The 25,668-nt window shown below is 40.7% G+C and overlaps 4 protein-coding genes across 5 annotated transcripts in view; 3 read left to right on the top strand and 1 right to left on the bottom strand.

The window, feature by feature from the left end:
* The first annotated feature begins 986 nt into the window (after positions 1-986).
* Positions 987-4,568, top strand: LOC110861447 (receptor-like tyrosine-protein kinase kin-16). 2 transcript variants are annotated; one of them, XM_022110555.2, is made up of 11 exons: positions 1,006-2,081; positions 2,172-2,210; positions 2,268-2,564; positions 2,646-2,991; positions 3,057-3,299; positions 3,382-3,538; positions 3,605-3,695; positions 3,774-3,896; positions 3,971-4,062; positions 4,148-4,264; positions 4,340-4,568. In XM_022110555.2, exons 1-11 carry the CDS (start codon positions 1,698-1,700, stop codon positions 4,461-4,463), a joined length of 2,013 nt encoding a protein of 670 aa, XP_021966247.1. In that variant the 5' UTR covers positions 1,006-1,697; the 3' UTR covers positions 4,464-4,568. The 2 variants fall into 2 exon arrangements, with proteins under 2 accessions (XP_035700653.1, XP_021966247.1); XM_035844760.1 differs by lacking the exon at positions 4,340-4,568 and having other exon boundaries at positions 987-2,081; positions 3,774-3,855; positions 4,148-4,257.
* A 485-nt stretch (positions 4,569-5,053) lies between these two features.
* Positions 5,054-6,026, top strand: LOC110861533. Its single transcript, XM_022110664.2, has 2 exons — positions 5,054-5,361; positions 5,512-6,026. Exons 1-2 carry the CDS (start codon positions 5,129-5,131, stop codon positions 5,858-5,860), a joined length of 582 nt encoding a protein of 193 aa, XP_021966356.1. The 5' UTR covers positions 5,054-5,128; the 3' UTR covers positions 5,861-6,026.
* Positions 6,027-10,355: 4,329 nt separating this feature from the next.
* On the bottom strand, positions 10,356-13,864 carry LOC110861481 (neurogenic locus Notch protein). The gene is made up of 4 exons (XM_022110597.2): positions 11,524-13,864; positions 11,187-11,333; positions 10,932-11,081; positions 10,356-10,819 (listed from the first exon to the last, which is right to left on the bottom strand). Exons 1-4 carry the CDS (start codon positions 13,711-13,713, stop codon positions 10,439-10,441), a joined length of 2,868 nt encoding a protein of 955 aa, XP_021966289.1. The 5' UTR covers positions 13,714-13,864; the 3' UTR covers positions 10,356-10,438.
* A 6,123-nt stretch (positions 13,865-19,987) lies between these two features.
* Positions 19,988-25,668, top strand: part of LOC110861446 (ankyrin repeat and BTB/POZ domain-containing protein 2) — a 29,970-nt gene continuing 24,289 nt past the window's right edge. Inside the window, exon 1 of the mRNA XM_022110554.2 lies at positions 19,988-20,921. The gene's annotated coding sequence lies outside the window, so the exon portion shown is untranslated. The remainder of the gene's footprint in view (positions 20,922-25,668) is intronic.

Genomic DNA, 25,668 nt, shown 5'->3' with positions numbered 1-25,668 from the left:
TGCATATTTAAATCATAGAATGCTTTCTTTCGTAATTTAGTAAGGGTAATTTGACATGGTGCGAATAATTCCTATTGAAATCGTACAAGTAAATATGCACATACACATTGTTCGAGTTGTCTCTCGTTATGTTGTGCAAATTATAATTACGCTGTGTTTTTAAAATGAAAAAGTAATAATGGACGAATGAAATATTTAGCAAGTTGGATTTCAATAGTAAAAACGATAAGTTAAGATTTCATACGACTTTCAAACATGCACAATTTCATTTTATGGAACCTCAGCTGTAGTTACAAGCACACAATTAACCTGGGTTTATTGTTTAAATGTAAACTGTTCAACCAGACTTTTGTCACATGGTGCTGGACCCCAGAAACGTAGGCATTTAGTGTCACACCTGTCAGAATATGGCTCCCGGAATTTATTACATCACTGGATTGCATGCATGCCATTATTAATGCGACATACTGCCAAATCCATGTGATTCATTTTGTACTGGATTCTTATTGTTGCGAGTACATAGTTTTGGCCGGTTGCATATTTGGTTTCTCAATGTTTTACATGTAAGCACTTACGTAATACACACATTTATGGATTGACATCTATTCCCATTTCTCGTCTCTGGAAAAAATTTAATCTACAGAAATACATATGCATTCATACAATGGCTCAATTCCATGTAATTTTGGTCAGACTCAAGAGGTCATCGACGATAAGCCTGCTCGAAGGAGCAGCAGAAAAGGAGTGGCTTCTTGGTAATATTTAAACGAAGCATCTAATGTTCAACTTCATGTATATTTTTCATGTACATACTTACTTATGTACTAAATACATATGTAATCAACCTCCCTGCGGAAATGATGGTAATTGCACACACACATCTGTATTATGCACATTCATACGTCGTAAGAGCTACAAACTACAGATACATGTACATACACACTGATTATCAAAAGTGCATTTGAATTAAAGTTTTATAGGATGCCGATTAACCTTGGATTAAACCCAAGTTAGTTTATTTGTCCTTTTTTCAAGCCATTTTTTACAATAAATCTCGGAAATAAATATTATCAGAAACTCCAAGAGAATTTTAATTTTTACTCGATAATAATTGTTTTGTTTTGCATTTTAAATCTATGTCTGTTTTGAGTGCATGAGAAATGCAGTGCATCCAATGCTGTTTTAAAATAAAATTTACCATGCTAAAGAACAAATTAAACCGCAGAGCCGAACCACAAACTCAAACGACATTTTACGTTGAATGTACTATAGGTAATTGATCCAATTATGCAGTTTCCTTGTTTCCATTTAGCATGGACCAGGATTTTGTGAGAGCAACTTACTTACTTACGTGCATATGTACATATGTACATACACGCATATCACAAAGAAGTCAGCCTCCTGCTGTTGAATTGTCGTGTAAGTAATAAAAAGGTTAGAATAGATTAGTTAGAGCCAGCAGTATCAATTTCGTGACTGTAAAACTACAAATGTTTTTTTTTGCTGTTTACCAATTCGCTCTCTCTGAACTCGGCTCCTTTAGTCTTTCTGGAGAAGCACGTAAATATTGTTCTTATTCGTGTATTAAACGATTTGGAAAGATTTAAAACCTTTGAAATATCATGAGGCTCCAAAATGAGAGATTTTCAATAGAATATTTAAATATTATTACTAATTGGGATTAAACATCTGGAACAATGACTTCATCTTCAGTACGAGATTTTTGGTTGGTGGAAATTTATGTGTTTGTGTCTGTTATGCTAACGAGTTCGCACGTGAGAACGGTACCTACCAACGCCAGTGAATTATGTGGTCACATCCAGTTTGGTTCTGGTAATGGAAATAGAACGGTTGTTAACGTGTTCGAAAATCAAGGAATATCATCCTCCGTAGACTTTGAGCAAATTTATAACAAGTTTACAAATGCCTCTGCTCTTGTGGGGGTTGAGAAACCAAATTGTTTCATCGAGATTTGTGGAAACCCGACGATTCTCGAGAAAGGCAAACGAGCCATCACTGCATCCTGCACAAGGTTCTGGGACCATAATTCCTCATTACCCTTGTCGAGGGACCCTTTTGAGGTACTTGATTTCCTCTGTAGTATTTTTAGCTGTACGGTTTTTATGACTATGCGGACTTCTCCAAGTATTAAATTATTGAATTGTATGTAGTTGGACTACGAGGCAACGTCCATAACTTGTGGATGCCAGGTAATTCTCGCCAATTTTCCCAGACTATATTTTATTAAAGCTCTAATTAAATTTCAGAAAGTTGATACACCTTATTGTGCAAATGAAGATTGTCGGAGTCGGTCATTCAACGAGACTTGTGCAGTGTTGTACCAAGAGGAAAAATGCAGAGATTGCATCTTTGACGGCATCGTGCTTCCCCACAATGGCAGATTTAACACCAGCACTAACGCTGTGATAAGGTCATCCTACGTCCAACCCGGCTGCTTGCTGATGGAGACTGCATTTGGATATTCGGAATATGCACCGCCCGAGTATCCGGTTCAGGACTTCATCCCGTTCACGGTCGTTCACAAGAACAGCACAAATATTGTCGTGAGTAATAAACAAGTTGAATTTGCAGCTTCATACGTAATCTGACATTCGTGATGGTAAACTTTTCCCTGAAATGCATAGCCAACGCACACTCGACGTGGCCAAAACTTTTTCTGCACCTGTCCAGAACTGAATGCCGAAGAGTCATTGTCGACTGGAACTCTTGTGGCGTGGGTGTTGGGCAGCATCGTTCTTTTGGTCTTCTTGGTCACAGGAATCTCCATTTTTGCTGGCAGACGCTACCGGCCAACGAATAAAGCAGAACGGCTCGTCTTTCCCAAATCGGAAATTCTTCAGTTTCAAAAAGGCTTCACCAACACGGTTTGTTCGAACGTGGACAACAATGAGGATTCGCCCGGCGTGATGCAGGCCTGTTGTGCTCCTTACAAATCAAGTTTGGAAATTCCGAGAGATGATTGGGAATTTAGTACGGCATTTGGGAATTATGAATTTGAAAATTAGTGCTTTTTGTTAATTGTTTTGGTTCAACAGACCCTATAAAGCCACGGAAAATATTGGGCAATGGAATGTTTGGCGTAGTATTCCAAGGGAAATATAAGAATCGGAAACATTCCGGAAAAGTTTGGCAAGACGTGGCCATCAAAACGATGAAGCCTTTTTCGGAATGCGGTTACATAAAGTCCATTTTGAACGAGCTGAAGGTGTTGGCCTATTTGGGACAACATCCAAACATAGTTCAGCTAGTTGGATCTTGCACCAGTAATTTGGAAGCTGGTTAGTCATTTTTAGGATTTGTGGTAACACTGTTAACTACCCCAAGTATTACATAATAATTTGTAGCTGTGTATATCCGAAGGGGAAATCTACATTATTTTGGAACTCTGCTCAAACGGAAGTCTGAAAAATTATTTGGTTTCGCTAAAAGATTCACTTCCTCAAGAAAAGTCATCATTCACACCGAACGAATTTCATCCAGACTATTTGGATTTTAGTGAAAGAGTTCAACAACCCAGGTGAGAAAAAATAACTTAACGGGTACGAATTATGAAACTTTAAAGAGAATTTGGAAATTCAAACAGATTTCCTGAGCTGAGTCAGACCTGGTTACTCCAACTTTTCAAATGGAGTAAAGAAATTGCAACTGGGATGCTATTTCTCACAGAAAAAGATGTAATTATAGACTTTCCAATTTTAATCCTTGTTGTGTAGTATTTATCACGAAATGTCATTCCACTTTTGACACGACAGGTTCTGCACATTGATCTGGCTGCTAGAAATGTGCTGTTGACGGAAGCAAAAACTGCCAAGATTGGGGACTTTGGATTATCTCGTAAGCTGTATTCCAGACAAGATTATACAAAGAAGACTAGAGTGAGGAATAATAATCATGCTGCTGTAAAATCATGATGACGCGTCTTGTTAATTAAAACCCAAATGTCCCACAGGAGCCTGTGCCAACCAAAGGAAGCGCACTGGAATGCCTGACAATGAAAAAATACTCGGTCAAATCGGACCTTTGGGCGTTCGGAATTACTTTGTTAGTGACCAAATAATAAGTTTAGAGTTTATTTCAAGAAGATGCATTATTGGTCAGTCAATGTCTTAACATGAACGAATTTTAGATGGGAAATTTTCTCGTTGGGGGATGATCCATACGGAAATCTCGAGTATCAAGAAATTATTGACTTTCTCAACGACGGAAATCGGCTTGCGTGCCCTATTTATGCCAACACAGAAATGTACAAATATTCGAAATACAACTTTTCCCTTCATTTATTATTTAAGTGATGAAAATAACTGGCGATTTACTACAGATATGAAACGACCATGTTGCAATGTTGGCATGAAGAGCTGGAAGAGAGACCCTCGTTCACTGAAATGCGAGATTTCTTTCAAAAATTACTACTCAACTATGAATCTGAAGTGCTTGACTCGTGAATATTTTTTTATTTCTTCTGTACATGACATCTAGGATGCATATTATGATGTCAAACAATAAAGCAACTTTACCAGTTTGTCTAAAATTTTGTTGGATAACTGTAACTTTTGTTTTGTTGGGTGAAGGTTGTTCTTTACATCATCTCGCTGTGCATGACATCATCACAGTGCTATTTTCCAACTTGAAATTCGATTTCTAAAGTTGAAAATGTCATGTTGAGGTTATCATGCAAGTTTTGATAGACAGGGGCTGCATTGTGCGATGTGGTTTGAGGAGTGCAGGATGTACACTTTCCATATCATCGCCAATTATGTGTCTCACCTCACAACTCGCTCACCACAATCCATGTATTCACTCATTCAATCCACTCATTCACTCTTCAGAGTCCACCAGTTTCCTGAAATTATGTGTTAATTAATGCCAAGCTAATTTTAATACAATCGAACCTGAACCACTTGTCTTGCCACTGCTTTGTTGTCATATTACGTCAACATATTATTCACATGTAAACACAATGAATGATCACGACGGGAAACTTTCGTCAATAGCTTGTTATTTTAATAATCACAATATTTGGGGATGAGACATTCGCACAAAATTTGCCAGTAGCGAATTCTATTGCGAATAGTTTGGTTCCCAATAGTACATACGGGATTGGTCAAAGATGGAAAACCTTTCGGTAGCATTATTCTTCGGCATTTTTGCGGTGGTTAACGCTGCCGTGAACTTGAGGGAACCTTCGCGCAACGTTATAGACGTTGGAGGGAGGGGAACGCTGGATAAGGTAAAGGTCATTGGTCACATGAAATCTGGGCGATGCTTGATAATCGAAAATGGGAAGCGTCAAGGTGAAACCAGGGAGCACCAACTCGTTCTTTGGAAGTGTCACGATGAGCGGTGAGTCGTCATATTGGTCAATACCTATTTATTTTTTCTTGCCCAAAAACGAGTCATGCTTTGTATATGGTATCCCGAATGTGGGTTATCTTATCAGTGCGATTGTGAATTTTTAGTCTGATAAAAGTGAAATTGCAATGGATTGATTAGGATCAAAGGTTTGGAGCAGGAAATGTTTTCACTGGTCAAGAGCAACCGAGGAGGATATTTGCTGATGGGGAATGCAGGGTCGCTGGACAAGTGCGTGGGGGCGGACATGGGGTACAATGACCACGTCGTCGTGCGTCCTTGCAATCCGGACAAGGAGAGCATGTCGTGGGTGTTTCGACGCGTGGACCTCTCCTCGAATGCGTACCAGTTGGTGCAGATGTCGACGGGGCGCTGTATGCGTGCCCCTGGACTACACGACGGGGCTTGGGTTCGAGTCGGTGACTGCGACCTCAGCGACGAACGCCAACTCTGGCAAATATGTGGGTTGGACGGAACCTGTGATTTTTAAGTTTTAATCTTTATTTATTCACCTGATAGTTATGTCCTTATCGTTATGTTAATATCCATATTTCGCCCATCTCCCCACATTGTCAGTGTTATAATAGTTGTAAACACTGCTAAATAAGCTCCCAAAAACATTGTAAAATTAATAAATATTTATGCTCACTTTTGTATGATTCGTGTTAATAATGCAACTAATTTAATGTTATTGAGACTTATCACGTACTGCTTTAAACATTTAACACATACACCTCATTTAGCAACATGCAGTTTTCTACATATTTCTGCTCTGCACGCTTTGTCAATGAAATAAATGTACAAAGTTAAAAACTGCGGTTCGTAATTTGCAACTCGTGGTATCAAGTTTTTGGCAGAAAAGAGCATGAACCCGTCCTTGGAGTCATTTGTTTGTGTAAGTTAAACCATTATATGCGTGCGTACCTAGGTTGCGTAAGCAGATTGAATTAGTTCAATTTAATTAACATAATTTACGCCTCATTTCGAGGCATGTGACGAAGTCATTTTATTGGCGTGGAATCAAATGCAGTAAATTATTTTTTGGAACGTATTCAATAAGTGAGGAGTAAACCAGTATTTATTCACATCTTTAGTTTTAATTTTTAATTTACTCGAATAAAAAAAATAATAGTAATTGACTCCCATTAGAATTCAATCGCCGTACTCGCGTAGGTTTTTCTTTCACAATGATCAATAAATTTAGCCAGAGCATTTTTCAACTAGCCACGCCACACTTGTATCATGAAGATTTAGGGAGGCATACGAATTCGCCTGGCTCTAATAAATTCTGGATTTTTTTCTGAGCATCGCAGACGCACAATTCAACCTGTGTTCACCTATGTCCACGTTTTTCTCCCCCATTTCCATTTCCGTTTCCTTTCACAGATTAAGATTCAGATTGGGGTGGAGAAGGTGAATTCTCTCCCACTGCACAAATTCTCTCTGCACTTTCCTTATCTATCATTCCACACACACGTGTCTCCCACCTTTTGCCTGGACATGCCCACCACTGCTGCTGCTGCACCTTTTTATGCCCACTCTTTCCAAAGGCAAACATCGCACAAATAGCAAACATTTCATTTCGACAAGTGGGATTCCATTTGATAAGGACAGAGAAAGTGACTGAATGGTGGCGCATATTGCGACTGGGACCTCCTCACATGCAGTATTTCCCTTTGTTGCCTTTCTCCACTCCTCGTGGTGAAATCTATTCGTGTGAGACATGAGATAGGACGACTTGAAAAGCATCCCCAGGAGACTCCGCATAACCAAATAAATGCATCCCAGTCGACGACGACGAAGGTGGTCATACGAAATTTTGAGAAAAACCTTCCTTATTTCGAACGATTTATCAAATAAATCCAGTTGGTGGAGCAGTGGGAGATGTTTCGAGAAACCACAAAGGAATTGAGAAATGCTCACCGGGGTATTTTATGGCGTTGATTGTGCATGGCAGGCAGTACGGCGACCGGGGCGTCGTTGCTACATTTGCAGCACAGAGACGTTGAGAGAATTACCCAGATTGAAGACCACGAAGAAAGGAATGCAAGCAGTTGGGTCAAAGTTCTTGGAGGGAGAAACGATGAGGGACGAATTTTAATTCGCTCTTCGCGTGGGTGGACCAAATCTTGATTTCGTAACAAATGCAATTCCAGAATCAACTAAAATGATCGTGCAGAAGCCTCCTTACTAATCAAATTAATGGAAATGCACCAATGATTTTTTGCACCAGACACTTCAACTGCGACCCTTCGTTATTGCATTACGAGTGGTTTCTTGGGTCACGCCTTGGTAAGATATACTCTCTCGAGTTATGCATTCGTCCACGTCCACCGCATCTCGGGTTACCTCATCAAAAAATTCCTCTGAGGTGACGGAGTTGATATGTTGGGTTGGGTGTGGGTGTAAATATCCAGACTCGCATTCCAATTCAATGCCAATGCCACGAGCGCGTGGAAAACGGAGAAGAAGAAAAAACCACGGGAGAAAGTGGTCGGGGAGAGAAAGGTATAAATTCAAGTGTGATGCGTAACGACATGAAAGAGTTGTCGAATCGCTTCGCACGCACCACACATGGTTCCGTGCGAAGCGATTTGTCTGCGGATGACATTCGTCTGAATCTGAGAATCTCAATCCTTTCACCTCCCACCCTCGCAACACTCCAAAGAAAATGCGATAATGATATCCCTGCCTAAAATATTAAATATGTGCATAAGAGATTCCAAGTTCAAGTGATATGACCACCTTACCATGTCGAAATCTTTAAAATACCAGAATTATCCAGACAACTCTCACTTGGTTGACGTAATATTTATGCAACTTGACAAAAGGACCCACTTATTAGCTCTGCAGATGCACTTGCACCAAATTGAAATGATTATTTGTGCTAGCGACATTTTTTGCAAGTGGGTGAAGAGCCTTATTGATGGTGTCATTCAGCGGAATAATTTAAAACCCTGGTGCTCACAATGTCTGCCGTCAGAGAATGGAAGAGGTGTGTAGATATACTTAGGAAGGAGCAGATCGAGTTTCTTGATGGTGAAAGTCCTCCAGTAATAAAAGCGCGTAGATTGCTTGCTCTCTGTCACTTGAAATCATCGGCAGTATATTTCAGAGGAATTTGCCTAGTATTAAAAAAGGAAGACTGTCACTCCCATAAAATTCCCGAGGCAAACATCCCTCTCGGACTCCCACCACTGCTCGAGTCCACCCTTCGATATGCGTATAGCCCGTCTTCCATAATTTTCTTTGCACAAAATTGTCAAAGTGGGTTTCCGCATTTGTTGAATAGCCACAGTTTGGGCTTGAGGATGGATATTTGAGCTATTTTACGCTCTTCCCAATAGCACGCAGCGGCAGTGGATTTAATTTATTACAAAAAGGGCCAATTAATTTCCTTGTTTCCTTTAGAGCTCAACTTTTCCTACTCTTTCTTCACCAATGAATGGCACCCAGAAGCAGCCTATCCGTCCATTCGTACGCATACTACAGCCCACCACTTAAATTTTCTTTAAAGCGAGACGACCACAGCAGTACCTTCAGAGGAAGAAAGAAAGAAAGCTGAATGTGTAGCAAGCGAGAGCAACCAATAAAATTTTATGCAGTCTCACCCACAAATTTATCCTCTCCATATTCCATAATAAACTGGGGTTTGGAGACAAAGTGTGGTAGTAAAATGCGACTGGAAGTACTGTGGAGAGGAAGAAGTAGGCGACTCGGCGTGAGTGAGAGGCTGATGGCACCCACACCCACGATCCATCCACACAAAGTAACTGAGTGAGAGAAAACTCATAATAATAAAATCAATTTAATTTCTGCACGGTTTGCTAAAGCTTGTGTCTCCTCTCTCCTCACCAATTTCCCCTCGAGATCACTCCCAGTGGAGGAACACAAGAGACACTTTCACAGCCACTCATCTCACCAGAAAGCCACTGCCTCCGCTCCCACTGGATATGCTCGCTTGGAAAAAGTACGACGTATCAATGAGCTCAATGTCTGCATCCGACCGAGGAGGACGAGAAGAATGTGCACAAGAAGAAGGTGGAGAACTCCAATTATTTTAGTTCTCCCATACAATATTTTTAGTAGCAATTGCATTTCTCATTTGCTGTGTAGCATAGCTTCATAAAGCCATTGGAAACTTATCGATTAATTCAATGCTTATTTTATAGCATAATGAGCAAGATATTGTAATGCCTACGGAAGTGAGTTTGCAAGATGTTGCTTGGAGTGTGAGACTTGCGTTCTTTGATGCGTTTCACTTGGTCGTGCCATTGCGTGTGGAGCGGATGAATGTTGACGTGGATTGTCATCAAGGGAGAAAAATAAGGGAGGAAAGTGGAGGCGGTTGGGTGAGAGGAGAATCCATCTGAAATTGGAATAGGTCTCGGAATAGATAATAATAATGGGAGGATGAGGCCGGGATGATGGGATGTGAACGAGGACAATTGATAGGATCGAGAATTCTTATGGCGTCGGGTACTGATGGCGAATAGACAATTGGCAGATTGGGTCAGAGTGACTTATTATGTGAGATTTCTCCCCTTCCATTATTCTCACCCGGGTGGACTCACATATTTGTCACAGTCGTTTCCATTTCACTCTGTCCTTTCCTGAATAAAACTCAGGACCAATATTCTCATCTCCAGAGATCAGTCGCGCTATCTGCCCAGACATGCGTCGCTTCGATTCAATTATCTCTTTTATTCTACACATTATCTGTTATACGTATTCCATCAATTCTGAAATCCGAGTAAAAATACCAATTAATAGTCTAGCACTGTGACAGGGTGATAAAGTGATAAAGTAATTTCTGGTGCGAAGAATCTCATCACAAATCTGAAATTCTCAAGATGCAATGAAGAATATGTACGCATTTTTAATTTGTGCAGCTTTCCTTCATCCGGTACATTTACGTAGATTTTTATGCATATCTATTTTTTACAAGCTGCGTTACATGAATTTCAAACCAGAATGAATGCGCATACAAGATAAGGGTATATTTTTTATTAAACTTTAAAGCTTAAAAATTACTGGATGGATAATAAATAGCTGACGGCATATGTACTCAAAGATTAAGGTATTTAGCAACCATTGCAATGCAAATGGCAAAATAAGCACTGACTGGACCCAACCTCGTACCGTCTCCGCTACGATTGTCCACGACGCACTGTTTTGCATCTTCGCCAGCCATGAACCCTGCTTTGCATTGACATTTTGCTTCCTTGCACTCGGTTTGCTCTCCAAGAACTTCGCACTGCAAGTTTTCCACGCACGGGTCTTCCAGCTTCTCCGCCGCCTTTCGACAGGTCACCCTGTCCGAACCGTCAAGGAACCCGTTGGGGCAGGAGCACTTATTTTGGACGCATTTTGAAGTTGCGGGGCCGGTGCCACCAAGTCCAGCGCATTGTCCGTCAACTTCGCAACCGTCTTGAAGATTTTCGGCAACCTAGTACAACAAGATTTAAATATATCAACCGTAATTCTTCATGTATGCAAATACGCTGCCGATTTGTAATAGTACTCAGATCATATCTAGTGCATGTGATCATTGAGCTTACCGAGAGACATCTTTGTTTCGATCCGTCTGGCACAAACCTTGTTTGGCAGGAGCACTTATTTGCGACGCATTTCGAAGCAGCGGAGCCCGTACCACCAAGTTCAGCGCATTGCTCGTCAATTTCGCAACTCTCGTCAAGATTTTCTGCAACCTATTTATTACATTACAACCATATGAATATTAAACATGATAATTTTCTCTTACAAAAATTTTTATGAGAATTCAGATCATAATAAGATCGAAACTCTGAGATTACCAAAAGACATCTTCGCTTTGTTCCGTCTGGGATGAACCTTGCTGGGCAGGAACAAAGCCCTGTGGAACAAATAGCACCCGAGTCGCCGCTCCCAAAATCTTTGCATTGTGCGGACTCCTCGCACGGTTGATCTAACTCGGTGGCTTTCTAGAATTAATTATTGAATTATTCAATAATTTTGGTTGATCATTATAAAAAATAGGATTTTAAATAGGGTTTGAACTTGAAGCAGTGTGTCTCAGGCATTTTTATCTGCATACTGAGCAGTGCAAGAACAGTGATTATTGGTGGAGAAAGTGTTGTTACAAAAAACATGCAAATACTAAAGTAGCCATACCCTCAGACATCTCAGAGCGTTCTGGCTCTCGACATACTCGGTCGTACAAGAACAGTCAAGCGCTGCTGCTTCTTTCTCCGCATTTTCGGCACAGATGCATTTCCGGCGGATGCTGTCCGGAATGGTGGAACAAAAGACCAGTTTGCCGACGCATTGTTCTTTGACATCATCGCCAGGGGTGCAGCTTTGGTTAAACCCAACTTTGAGGTAGCATTTAGCATTCAAGGCACAGTATTGCGACTCTGGGTCGCAAACTGTACTTTGGGTGCATTTCTGAATGCAGACGCTACTTTCTTCCCAGTGCGTATTAGGACATGTGCAGGTAGCGTCGCAAATGGCGCTTGGGGTTTTGCACTGAATGGAATCCGTGCACCCAGCACCGAGCGGTTTCTTCTTTTCGCACCGCCCTTCCTCAGTGCAGTAGTCGCTCGAGAGGCAGCCCTGGTCCCTCGTGCACTTTGGGAGGCACAGCCCGTTGTTGTAGTTGTAGTACTGCGAGGAGCATTGGCATGTCTTTGAGCCCTCCAAGTCACACGTGGCATGTTCAGTCCCACACTGATCTGCATATTGACAGGCTTGACCGAGGGTCACCTTCGGTTTGCAAATGTTGGGGGCTCCATTCGAATCGCAATACATGTCTCCACATGGTAAACTATTTTCGCATCTGGCGACACACACCGCATTGTTTTCAGCATGGCTATCCTTGCAGAGACAAGATAACTTTTCAGATACTTCGGTACAAGATGCGTTGGGGTCCTGGCATTGTTGGGCTGTTTCTCCCGACTCGCAAGGTTGATTGAGGCTAGGCTTCGTTTGGCAAGCCCCTCCAGTAGTGCAAAATTGGTCAGATTCGCATCTTGGATTGGATGCGCTGCATTTTAGAATACAAATCCCCGAGCCTTCAACGTGCGAATCTACGCAACTGCAACGATTGGTGACTTCGCTACAAATTGCGTTCTCAGTTCGGCAGGAACTTGGGTGCGTGGGGTTACAGATTCCATTTAGGTCAATCTTTGGAGTGCACCTGCCCTGTTCGACGTTGCAGAATTCTTGAGTTGGGTCGCAGTTGGAATTTGCGGAGCATTTTAGAATGCAGTTGCCTCCACTTTGATAGTGCTCACTATTGCAAGAACAACGCCCATTTTTGCAAATAACGTTTAGCTCACCACTGGCTTCCATGCACTCGTGGCTTTCACCTTCCTTGGTACACGTTCCCCCCAAAGGACGCTTCATCTCGCAAAATCCTTCCTCAGGATCCTCAGCATTGCAGAAGTGATTCGTTTCGCTACAGCCGTTGTTGTCCGTACACGTCGGAACGCATTGGTTGTTGTTGTCAATGAAGCCGGGGGAACATTCGCAAGTGCTCTCGACGGCATGGCAAAGAGCGTTTTCATCTGCACATTGGCCTACCAAACCGCCAGCATTGTTGCAGGGTCCGTGTAGGTTGGCCTTTCGGACACAGTACTCGTTCCCAGTGTCACAATACTCGTCCACACGACACTCAGTGGCTGGACATTTGGGGACGCAAGCAGTGTTAAAATAATTTGAAAAGCCGTCCAAGCAACTGCAGACATCACCCGTGCATGTGGCGTTGGGCGTGGCACATTCTTCTTGTGCTGCAGTGCAGCCCGCCCCCAATGGTTTTTTCAGCAAGCACTCGCCGCTGTTAATGTCACAGAATTCAATCTCAGGTCGACAGGCTGATGAGCTGGTGCACTTGGGGATGCAGGCCCCGTTCTTCTCGAGAAAGTCGGAGCCGCATTTGCAAAGAGAATTTTCACATACCGCATTATCCGGTCTACATTGAAGAGGGCTCTCTTCAGTATCGCTGCAAGTCTGACCAAGATTAATCTGGGGGATACATCCATGACTCCAATCAGTGCTGCAGAAGGTGCCCCTCGAGCAGGTACTGTCCGAACAATCTAAGACGCATTGATTTCCGGGGCCTTCTGTCCAATCAGTCTGGCATTGACATGTCTGGTCCAAGCAGTCCGAGTAGCTGGGGAGGCACTGACCAGCACCAGTGCAGGGGTCCCCTAAATCCTTCTTGCTCAGGCATAACGTCCCCTCTTCGTTGCAATACTGGGTGGGTGAGCAGAGTCGCCCCCCGCAAGTCTGGGACATTCCTGGGTGCAACAACCCCACCAAAATTACCGCTCGTAGTACGAAGGGTACCTGCGAATTCGCCATCTTTGTGCGTGCAAAACAATAATGGACGACTGAACCCTGGTATAATCTGCTTCTCCTTTTTGATCAGTCCTCTTTCGCAATGTAGAGCTTAATTGATGTCACAATTTCAAGGTAGCATTGTCTTCTCGTGCCTTTTGGTAGGAAATACGTAGTGAATTGTATAAGTCATACGTACAAACATAATACGCACAACTATGAAAAATATATCTGCATATTTGAACAGTGAACATGAGTAATTAATTAATTGGTTAGAATCGATGTTAGACCGTTGTAAACTCAATGTCATGATAAGACAAATTGCAGAGGTGACACTGTTGTTTTGCACCCGTGTTACATATGCAGGATACTATAATGCATCCATACATATGTAAATGCTCAGCATGAAAGGACAAAAAATCTGAGCAGTCGGCAAACAAATCAAGGATAATTATGTGATTATTCATGCTGGAAAATATTGTTGACATGCAGGATTTGTTTGATCAATTTTAAAATTAAAATGACATAAACTTTGTGAGGCTTGAGTTATCTAGTTTGTATGTTTGATCTCAAATAAATAACTGACGAACAGAGCAAAGTTATTTTTGTGATAAGTCAAAGCAAAGTGTCCGTGTAAAGTGTCAGTCCCATCTTTGACAGCTCGCACTGCCACTTTTGACGATCGTCATTGATGAGATCCCGCAGTTTGATTCGTCGCTCCTGTTCAGTGCAAAAATGGTAAATCCACTTATCTATGTTCTCCATCAAATGTGCATGACATTTTTCAGCCGTACCTCCAAAGTTTGCAGTCTGGCCAACTCTTGGTGCTTTTGAACTTTGTGAATGGAGATAAATGGTCCGTTGAGGTGAGTCCGAGGATCCAAATTCATGGGTGGTGAGCATGGAATGAGAGATCGACTCTTGTTGCTGTAAAACCAGGAAGGAGATTTTTTTATTTGGCATGTTGAGAAATACTGATTACGACATGTTGTGTTTTCAATCAGAGCTTTTGTTGTACAAGAGTTTACGCCCAGATCCAAGGTCGATGGTATGAAATCCCAAGTGGTCCATTTCAAAGCTTGTCCACGTATTAACACCACGATGAGTAAATATCGTAAAGTGATCACGCACACTTCACGCTTCTGCAATCAGTATATATGGCTGGACAGGATCTACTATTTGGTCAAATTTATCGATAAGTAGACAGAAAGCGAAAGCGTCATAACTACAATTGCTAAATGCCAATATGTCGAATGATTTTATTTTCATCATGTAATGCAGACTTGATGAAGCCCGAGCCATACAATTTTTCTCGTCTCTTACTACTGTTTTTCACTCAATTTCGAAACCAGAGACCAAAGCATTACTTAATTAGCATCCTTATCGTGCATCAATTTTCATGCATGCATGAAAAATTGCAGCTTTTCTGTTATAGCGTGGGTCTGTCTCTGGTGAATATATTCTTGGATAAAACTTGCATCCTCATCCGAAATTTCATGTTTCTTAGACGATTTATAAAAGTTGGTGCTATTTATCAGCACAATTTAAATGACCACCACCGGCCAGGTCAAGCGCCGGACCGATCATGCTCATCATCAAACGTAGCTCTTAATTTTGCATGTTTTGAGTTTTTCCAAAGTTAAAGGTCGATATGATAAGTTAAAAAGACATCGTATTTCGGACAGACGGATCGACACATCGGGTACATCAGCACATCTTGCATTGATTGGGCTAAAAATGCAAAAACAAACCATGAAAATGAGTGAATCCTTATTTTCTTAACAGCAAACCGTTTCTGATATTGAAATCCTATCGTCGTGATGCAGCTTTCTACTTACGCTTTTGTAATATATTTAGCCCACTCGTCTCAATTGAAGTCGGTTTTATCCTGCTCTCCATGTACTAACACTTCTTAATTGGAACGAAATCACTACAGAAATTATTTAACTATGTACCAAATGAAACACGTGACTTTAAATTTCAGCATATGTCCCAGAAATTGATGATGAAGATCTCGATATTTATCTCAACACCCCACCTCGTCTACAAACTATCGATTGTGGTATTTATTTATTATGATTTGCAAAAACGAAAGTCATTTTTCATTACATTTACCATTTTGTATTAAAGTTTTGCTTATTGTGGCTCAGAATGTGGGAAACAAAGAAACGTTGCCACCAGAAATGTCACTTTCGACTACTCTTGGATCGTGAAAATAGATTCAGCTCACGGTCCGGTTTCCCACTCGTGTTGGGGTTCCATTGTCAACGACTTGTTGATAGTGACCAGTGCTAAATGTTTGGTCCACTACAATGCTTTGAACGTGAAGGACGATTTGTTAACCACGACAAAGTTTCAGGGGCTCAAACTCACGTCGCAGGCGACGCCAACCTTAAATCTAATTCCAAAAGTGGTACATTGTCATCCACGAGCTATCCCGACATATATGACACAAAGGTATCGCACTTTACAATAAAAACAATAACTTCATATAATACATAACTATTTAACTACGGAGGGACCCAAATGTTACGAGCAAATTGGTTTCCGTAAAAAAAATCAAAATTTTGTGTCTAAAATTTTGAAGTTTTCGGGGAAAACCATTTGCCCGTAACGTTATAGGACCCCCTCAACCACTGGACCAAATGCATGACATGTGCGTTTGAATAGGGTGATTGACTATGACATTTGTATCATCGAGCTGTCGGAAAGGATCGACTTCAGCGGCTACGACGTGTCGCCCGTTTGCATTCCGGAGTCAAAAGCATTGTCGAAACAGTTGGTGGGACAGAAAAGCGTGATTTTTGGTTTGCATAAGACACAACACCTTCGCGATGTCGAAATTCGGTCGCACAGCCGAATTTATGATATGAAGTATTGCGGAAGAGAAAATAATAGGAACCTGTGCACACAGTTTTGGAAATCGTCTCCCGATATGTATAACTTTGTACGAATCTGTAAAGTTAACAATTGTACAGGTGCTAAATTAATTATGCGCAATTATTCAATTTTATCAGGACTACATTGGGTCACCTTTAATGATTTCCATGAAATCTGGCCAAATGCTTCAAGTTGGAGTACCGTCGGACAATGACTTCCGTGAGAAAGGGCAGCAACTGACGATCACGTCGACGCCTGTCCAATTTTCTACAAATCTGGTCAACGAAGGTGATAATCATAAATATGACACATGTCTATCCGATTTGATTCAATTTTTTTCGAACAATTAGAAATTCTTTCCTTCATCAACAAAATTGCTGGCACTACAAAAGCCGGATGGTGCAAATGTTCGATCGAGTTGTATGAAACTTACAATTTTGATCAACAACCAAAACCGTCATCCTCCAAGCACCCCTGGGACGGGTTTCCTCATGAGCATACTAAAACTAGCAGCCATTGCAGTGAGCCACTTGTCTCAATTAAAAAATAAATACCACCGGCATAACATTCATTTTCAGATATACCACTTGGTTTGTTAGCGTGTGGGGTCAGACGATCAGTCGGACCTCTTTCCCGGATCGTGGGAGGGGACGAAGCGGGACGCCACGAGTACCCGTGGCAAGGTCAAGTCCTTTATGAAAATAATCCTCATAACCCGAGCGATAAAAGCCTCTGTGGAGGAACGCTTATCAACACAAAAATGATATTGACTGCTGTACACACTTTAAATTATTAGGTTCATGTTTACAAGTATGTAAATTAACACGTGCTCACCGATAGGCTCACTGTTTGGCTCAGCTTGGAGGATCAGAAGCTTCGATTGCGAATCCAAGCAAAGTTGCCGTGAGACTTCGTCGGCACGAGGGCTTTACGTTCAATGATAGCGACACTGTGGATGTTTCAGTCAAGAATGTTTTCGTGCATCCTGATTTTGTTAGCTATACGTACGTACATATTTAAATTAACATGTACCAATTTAATGTCATTAATATCAACACAAACCATTTAATTCAAGAGGTATGCTTACTTATTCCGCAGGGATTTTAGAGGTGACATTGCCCTTCTCGAATTAAATACTTCTGTGGAATTTTCCATCGAGAGTAAACTATCCCCCGTTTGTCTCCCAACTGAGGGCGAATTTGGGTTGGACAACGCAAAATTGGTTGGGAAGCATGCAATCGTCATCGGTATTAAATAATTCATAATAATAAAAAAGCTTGATTTTTCTGTGATTATGATAGATATTAATTGGCAATATCGCTTTTTATATTTGAACTGATTTACCTTGCAGGATGGGGAATAACCGATGCCGATGATAAATCCGCTCTCGCCTCGACTTTGCAGGAACTAAGAGTTCCCATTCTTAAAAGCGAGAGTTGCAATGATGTAATGCGCGTTGGAAAGCTTCCTCCACATGCCATTTGTGCCACGCATCTCAACATCCCTGCCAATTATATGGACCCCTCACACGGAGATTCCGGAGGTGTGTGCATAAACAAATTTGGCATTAAATGGCAGTTTATTAAGGAGCGGGTACATTTTATTCGAATAGGGCCACTGATGGTCGAGCATTATTCGAAATCAATGGTGCAAGTGGGGATCGTTTCAGCGGGGACGTATGATGGCGCAGGACCACGTGACAATCCTGTCGTCTTTTACACCAGTGTCGCCGGTAAAGGAATTTTGCACCTAATGCAACATTAATTTAAAAGATTGAGCACTATTTTGTGACCCTCAGATTATCTTCCATTTGTGGACTATTTCTCCTTCGCTGCTGGAGCAGTTTGGTGTGACCGATGAATAAGTTGAGCTATAATTCGTTTAAGAACTGCAATATTGTGACTTAAGTGCTTACACTGTTACATTTGGCGTGTTACATATATTTCTTATTCATATAAATAAACAATGTTGTGTGTGTGTGGTCCACCAGCCCCATGCACAAATCGTTCTCCGTTACATGTTTGTTGGGTGTCAGCAAATCAGCAATCTTTCATCATGTTTTAGTTTTCGTGGTGGGTATTGATGATGACTGAAATTGCCGACAATACCTTCACCTCTCAAAAGGCCAACATTTTCTATTAGAGAACTATTTACGATCGTCCGTGACCCGCCTCTTCCACAACGTTTCTAATGTTTCTCGACCAGCTAAAGGTTTCCAATCGCATTGTTCCTTAATGACCGAAAGGTAGTTACACGCACAGCGAATCTTTAAACCCGGAAAAATCCATGGGTCGCAGCACGTTTTCTATTTTTACAGACATTTCGTTGCGTGATTATTAACGAAATATTCCACGCAAAGATGCTGTCTCATTTTGTCACATGCATTTCTTTACAAATGGTTCAATTCGATTTCTACAGAGTTGTTGATTACCAAAGCGTGAATCTGTGGTTTTTAATAAAGCCTTAACTCTGCTCAATATTTAGTTCATGGAATAATGATTTGTCATCTTTCCAGTCCTTGTTTCTCTATAGGTGTCAGTTTACTCTGGTGCACAATGCTCATTCTCATCGTGGACAAAAACTTTTTCAAGTGAATGATCAACGTTTCTATTTTTATTTAGCGAGTCCTGTAATAAAATCCTGAGTACCAACTGAGACAACAACAAGCTCAGAAGTGTATGCACATATTTCCTTCTCGGCCTGCCGATGAGTAAAGGAGCGAGAAAAATGAAGGAATTTGGATGGAAAGATGATACTTGAGAAGGTAGAAGGCCAAGGCAACCCCAACTCGAGAGACAGGAGTCCCTCACAAATTGTATTCTCCTGGCTACATCAGTCCGAGGATAAGATATATGGTTGTAAATACTTGAGCAACGATAAGATATACGGTTTGGACATAATGTATTTCATCATCAATGCCTGACGAAGGCACGATAGGCACCAAAATGGTACATTCTGATGGTGTGTATAGGGTACCCAACCAAGCCACCAAGTAATACCTTCAGGGACGCTGCTGGTTATTAGCTTACCACTGCTGGTCCTGCCCTTAATCCTCCCTTCTTCTCCTAAATAAGAGACGTAAACTGTGTACGTATGCATGCAATCTCCACGGTGCTTAAACATTGCTTTCTTGGAGGACAAAAGGTAGCCTGGACACGAGGGGTAGTGGTGATGGTGGGCCTGGTGAATGCATCATGAGTAGCCCAAAGCTAAATAAAAAGTTTGAATTCACTCGTCCCGAATGGAAAATCTTCTTGGTTTGAAAAGAACCCTGTCTGTTAAGAAACAGTGAATTCCTCCGTGTGCATACACACACAGAGCTGGTGATGATTCTTGTCTTCTCGTGGTAATAAAGTTTAAGTGCATGCATGTGGTGGATGGACCACGGCTGCAACTATCTCGCCACGTTTAAGACTTGAATATCTTGGTTCTTGTGCAAAGTCACCAAGTTTTCATGGCTAGTCCAAACAGTTCATCTCAATCTTTCGAAGAAGGCTGAAATCACGATTCGACGCATCTGAAATCTGTCCGTCCGTCTCCTCGTGTTTGTAGCAAAAGTGGGTGATTCGTGGTTTACAAAATTTTCGCAACTCTTTTAAGAAACGCATAACCGGAATTTTTTACAATATTAAGGTTAATGTCCTACTAGATAGGGTTTGATCATTTTTGTAAATTATTTGACAAAATTTGTGTGCTGAAATAAATCTATTATTATTATTATTATTATTATTAATAATTTAAACTATATGTTCCATGGGACTTACAAACCCTTACTGCCACTCAGATCAAGTTTCATTCACCCATCGACGACCGGGTGTTTATCGTCATCATCACATCATCCGGAGTTTGGAGCAGCGGATGCATTAACGCGTATTTGCATTCTGCATAATAAGAAGTGAAGAGTCTAAACCAAGAGATTCATGTGTACCACGCAGCATTCCTACCATTCCCATTCCAGACTTAATATAAGACGCTTTCTAATATAATAATCAATGTGTGAGTGGCGACAATCAAACATTTTTTGACTATTTAGAATTACAAGTTGTCTTTTATCAAAAAAATTGAGGGATTTGTCTCCCATTTGGACAGCACATGTTTGCTTCTTGATAAATAATGCTCATCTTTCCGAGTGCATGATCACATTGCGAGTGAAACGAAGAAGTGGAATAATTTTCCAGATTTGTGGATCAGAGTTCTCGTTCCGTTCATCAGTCAGTGTCAGGTGAAGGAGGAGGAGTGAATGTGTGAAATAATTTGTCTGATTCTTAAATACCGTGAGAACTTGGATGCCTGCAATTAATCATTGTTGGTGAAACGGCATATCATATCCTCGCCATTGGTTCGATTTCTTGGTAAGTTGTTGTTCCACAGACTTCTCCTTTCAGCAGACAGTCAGTCCAAGTAATTTAAAATAATTGCATGTGACAAAAAACGGATTGAACTCGTTTAGCGAAATATTGTGTTTGTGACAATTACGGGTAATGTCAATCTGCTGATTTATCTCACTTTTCCCACTACTTTATTACCTTGTTTGGTATTATTGAGTTGTTGTTGTTGGGTAATCTCCAGTTTCCGAAATCCGGATTAATTATGTGTAGCGAGATGGAATCATGTACAAACCCCGTCACTCTCCAACCTCACAATCTTCGTCGACTTCTTCTTGTACATATTTCTTCTGCCGCAGATAAATAATAATGACTGATCACAATTCTAACCCTTGGGAACCTGTTTCACTCAACTTCATTAAGTTTGGCTTCAGACTCCCGGTATAATAATTACCAAGCGTTGTGCAATTTCAAAAAAAAGTTGAAGCCCATTAGTAATTTCTGAGAAGGATTTCTCTCCGACCCCTCAATTTAATTTGCTTTTGTAAATACGAATAAAATGGAGTAGCATTTTAAATTGTCATGTTTTCTCATGCTCTTGTTTTTCATAGCCCGTGAAAATTTTTATTCCAGCGAAATTAATGCTAAACTTGAGATTTTAGACTTTTGTACCTAGAGAATAGTCAAAAAAGATTATGATTATTTATTCTGCAGATGAGTCACTCTCTGTGTATTCAGATTTAGGATTAGGTACGCAGTTCATGTATGTACAGCAGCCATCGTCAGGCGTGTTGCATCCCAGAACGTTGTGTACATTTAATAATCTCACCTGTGCAGACTGACTCATATGAAAGTCTCCCCATAAATCAGTCGTGGTCATTTAGCTGTCTAACCCACAGAGAACAAGTGTCCTCTTCCAGGAATTAAATTGCATCTTAAAAAAATCTTACGTCGGATTAGCAATCTCCGTAAATTAAAAATGATTTGGCTCAAAAATTGGTTGCACAATGAAACACGTTGGACAGATAGGAAACATGTACCGAGAAGCGTTCAGGGAGTAGCATTCAAGTACAGCTACCTAAGTCCGTAGGTGGACGAGGATCGAGTTCCAAGAAGTTTTTGCATGCATGTATTTGTGCATGTGCCCCAGGCTTCAGAAGACAGTTTTTCCGAATATTTTCTAATTAAAAAACATGTACTTGTGATTCAAGAAAAGTGACGATGACACTGACCTGCGGACTGTAGTTGTTCCATTACAAATGTTAATTATCACAGTACCAATATGTTAACTTGACTGACTTGAGGTCAATTTTACTCGAGTTGTGAAATGGAATTTCTCATAGTTCATAACTTGCATCAAGAATACACTTGTTAACACGTTTTCTAATTAAGCAGTACTAATTACACCCAGCGTACAAATTACATTTTGGGGACATCACGAAGCATAAAAGACTGTGTTATGCTACACATTAAATGCATGCAAAAAATAAGTATGCTCTTTAAAAAGGTATAGTGAACGTGAATAGTAATTATTGCTGGATTGCCAGGCTCCAATCAAGCCCATTGTTTTGTTTTTATTCCAAAAAGTGCACCAGGTTTGATGAACTGACGTCTCTGGCGACGGGGATCTTTCCCCCGAGGCCTTCTCCAGATTTCCAGCAAAAACTATTCAGCCAAAGATACGAACCAAACCAATGTCTTCTTGCCTCCTGGACTCCCCTCCGGTCTGCTTAAAAATGTTAACAATTATGGTTCTTTAATTGTAAAAATAGTTCAGAGTTTTGTGCTCAACCTGCCCAGTTCAAATATCTCGGATGATGAGTCAGTCAGTATACCACAAAAGTAACTACTTGTATTCTACATGGGTAGTTTTTACATAGTAGGTACGTACATACATACGTACGTACGTACATTAGTTGAGTTCCCACACTCGAAAGAACCAGTAAAGTCGAAATTGCTCGTACCCGAACCTCCCAAATTATCCCAAAGGGGCGAGGCATGTCAGCATCATGTGGAAAAAGTTATTCATTTTTTAATTCTTTAAATTTCATTTAATTTGAGCTCAACTCCCAAAAGTTGGTCCAATTGAATTCCACCCGTGTATAAAAGTCGGCGTGCCCATGTATTTATCCGCTCTCCTCCTTCTCCTTCTTCTTCTGCTGCTGTTCCTTCTTCTTTGGAGGACAAGGATTATTGTAGATCATCCCGATCGTCTTCATAACGTCTCAACGTGTTATTATTATTATTGACCTGTTTATACACATCCCTCGGATGCTGTTACATGTTTCTCTGAGCAGCCAGATTTAAATTACTGTATCGCTTACTCCAAGTATTCCGTTGGACTGCCCGAGGATTAAAATTCTCAAGAGTCCAGCCGCAAGATCATTCAGCTCTTCTTCTTCTTCCTCCTGAGGTGATGTGGAATGTCTGATGGTTGAGAATTGATCTTGATCGCATATAGAGATTCTCTGCATCCTCGAGTAAACTGGTATTTTTATTTCGGCAGAGAAAGGGTGGAATTCAGTCTTAACTGGGTCCTCTGCTCATAATGGCATTGTTGTTGACGGGTGAGAGGTTGAGGATTTATGTATCTGTTTGGCTCAGTCAGACGCGAACATTGTCTGGCCCTAATTATATAACCCCGACGACTGCGAACAAAACTTGCTTGCTCAACGGTTACTTGGTTAACGTTTATATTTCTCGTCGGGATGTAAATTTCCAAATTACAATTGGTCGTACTTAGTATTCAGCATCAATTCAATTTTCATTCTGAAGGCTGCGAGCGTATTGACTATTTATTTCAGTGAAATGAATAACATAAATATGGAAGAGAATTACACATGTACATGCGCATTAAGGTTGGTTTCTGTTATTATGAGGCGTTAAATATGTGACTTTTCCTGTCGGGCTTTGTCATTAAGGGTTTTGCCAAGTTGAAAAAATTGATTATTATTGTAAATGCATTTCAACCCGGATCTCATACGATACAAGTGAGCAAAGTGTCCATTTGGGATGTTGTAAAAATTATCGCATAATTAGAGTGGGTGTCGTAAAAGACGACTTATCTAATCTCGCAGACTTATTGACAACTTGGATCTGAGGCGACGGACACGAAGTGGATTGTACGGTTGTTGTGTTGGTCAGCTCGCTGTAAAACTGTCGCCTGTGTCCAAACAGAACAAGTAAATGCAGTGAAACATGTACATACGTGCGTGCGTGCGAGTCCAAGTAAGTCAGTCGGGGAAGGATAATTTTATAATGGAGGCAATAAAATCCAGCCTATCAAATGGATTTTACTTTTCTCGAAATCACCGGTCAAGAAGGAAAATGATTCATAAGTCGCCTTCTTCAAATCCGTCAAATGCACTTGTGTCAGGTGGTGCATGCACCTGTGGAAGGAAGGATGCGCATTAGCCCTGAATTCCTCCGGGTCTGGGCCTTTCAGACCTTGCCTTGGGTCAGAAGGAATTCTGTGGAGGATGATTAGTCTCAAGGGAGAAGGTGTTTTTCTCGTATTTTGGTTTTATTGCCTGATTTTACACCAAATTACTACTTGGACACGTTTACATATGTACTTACCAAGACAAAAACAGTTCAAACTCCAACCTAGAAAGTCAAGCATCATACGGTTGCAATGAATACAGCATTTTTTTGGTATGTAATTCATGATATAAGTTTCGATAGCTAGACGTGTATCGATATAATCGTTAGTAACGATTCGTTACTTGTTGAGGATCAATAGTTTGTATTTGAATTAGCAAGATGCATTGTGGTCGAGCTAGGGATGCATTCTTAAAAGGACAGAATAAATTAAGGGGCGATATGTATGTTACGTGTTAAAAATAATGAAAACGTGACTCACTCCTCTGAGATTTCCACTGAATTAAGGATTAATTAAGACAGATATCAATGGTACACATTTTGATAAGTAGTCGTTCCAACGATAATTATTCTTTAAATGTGGCAACATATAAAATAAATTAACGTTGACAGAATTATACGCATATAGTAATCGCAAGTGTCACACTAAAAAAACATTTATGTAAATGTTTTTTGGGGTTCTCGCTTGGCCTAAAACTAATTATACAACGATGTGTTGTGTAATCATTGTGAGGGACATTGTGAATCAATTCGAATGACTGCAACTCTATTCTACGTGTTTCAAGCTCCTTAAACCACATGAGGGTTCTAATTTCTTTAATTGCTTTTCTAATATATCACAAAATGCAAGTTGGTGACATCTGCAGCACCGTTTCCTAAAACCAAATAACCTCAAAATTGTCGAATACTTATGTGCATACGAACACCCTATGAAAGCGTATGAGGGTAAAACAATGGACCTTTCTCAAGGTCTCGATTGTTCTTTTGGTTAAACAACGGTTTTCCTAACAGTCAATTCATTTAAAATCGGTGGCAAATAGTTCACCGTCTCGTAAAGATGATGAAAGCCATTGAAGCCACTTGACCTGTGTTATTCAAACTGTCATTCACGAAAAATTACCTCAATCATCTCAAAAATTCACACTGAACTTCCCGTTAAGAACATGACAAATGAAAAACGGGTGTTTATTGTAGTTTCCTCCGTATTCCGGCCCTGTTTACTTCTCACTTTAAACCACACACAATTGATTTCTTTTTGTGTTCCTGACAATTACATGGAGTCACATCTGTAATTTTGTGTAGTACATGCATGAACTACATAGTGGTTGCAGGGAGTCTGTGAAATTATTTCCCAGCCAGCCGCTTATCAAATTATGCGTTTATCGCAATTAAA

This window comes from Folsomia candida, unplaced genomic scaffold, assembly GCF_002217175.1.
Source record: "Folsomia candida strain VU population unplaced genomic scaffold, ASM221717v1 Fcan01_Sc042, whole genome shotgun sequence".
In the NCBI taxonomy this organism is placed as follows: Eukaryota; Metazoa; Arthropoda; class Collembola; order Entomobryomorpha; family Isotomidae; genus Folsomia; species Folsomia candida.
This window is presented reverse-complemented; position numbering and strand designations above follow the sequence as displayed.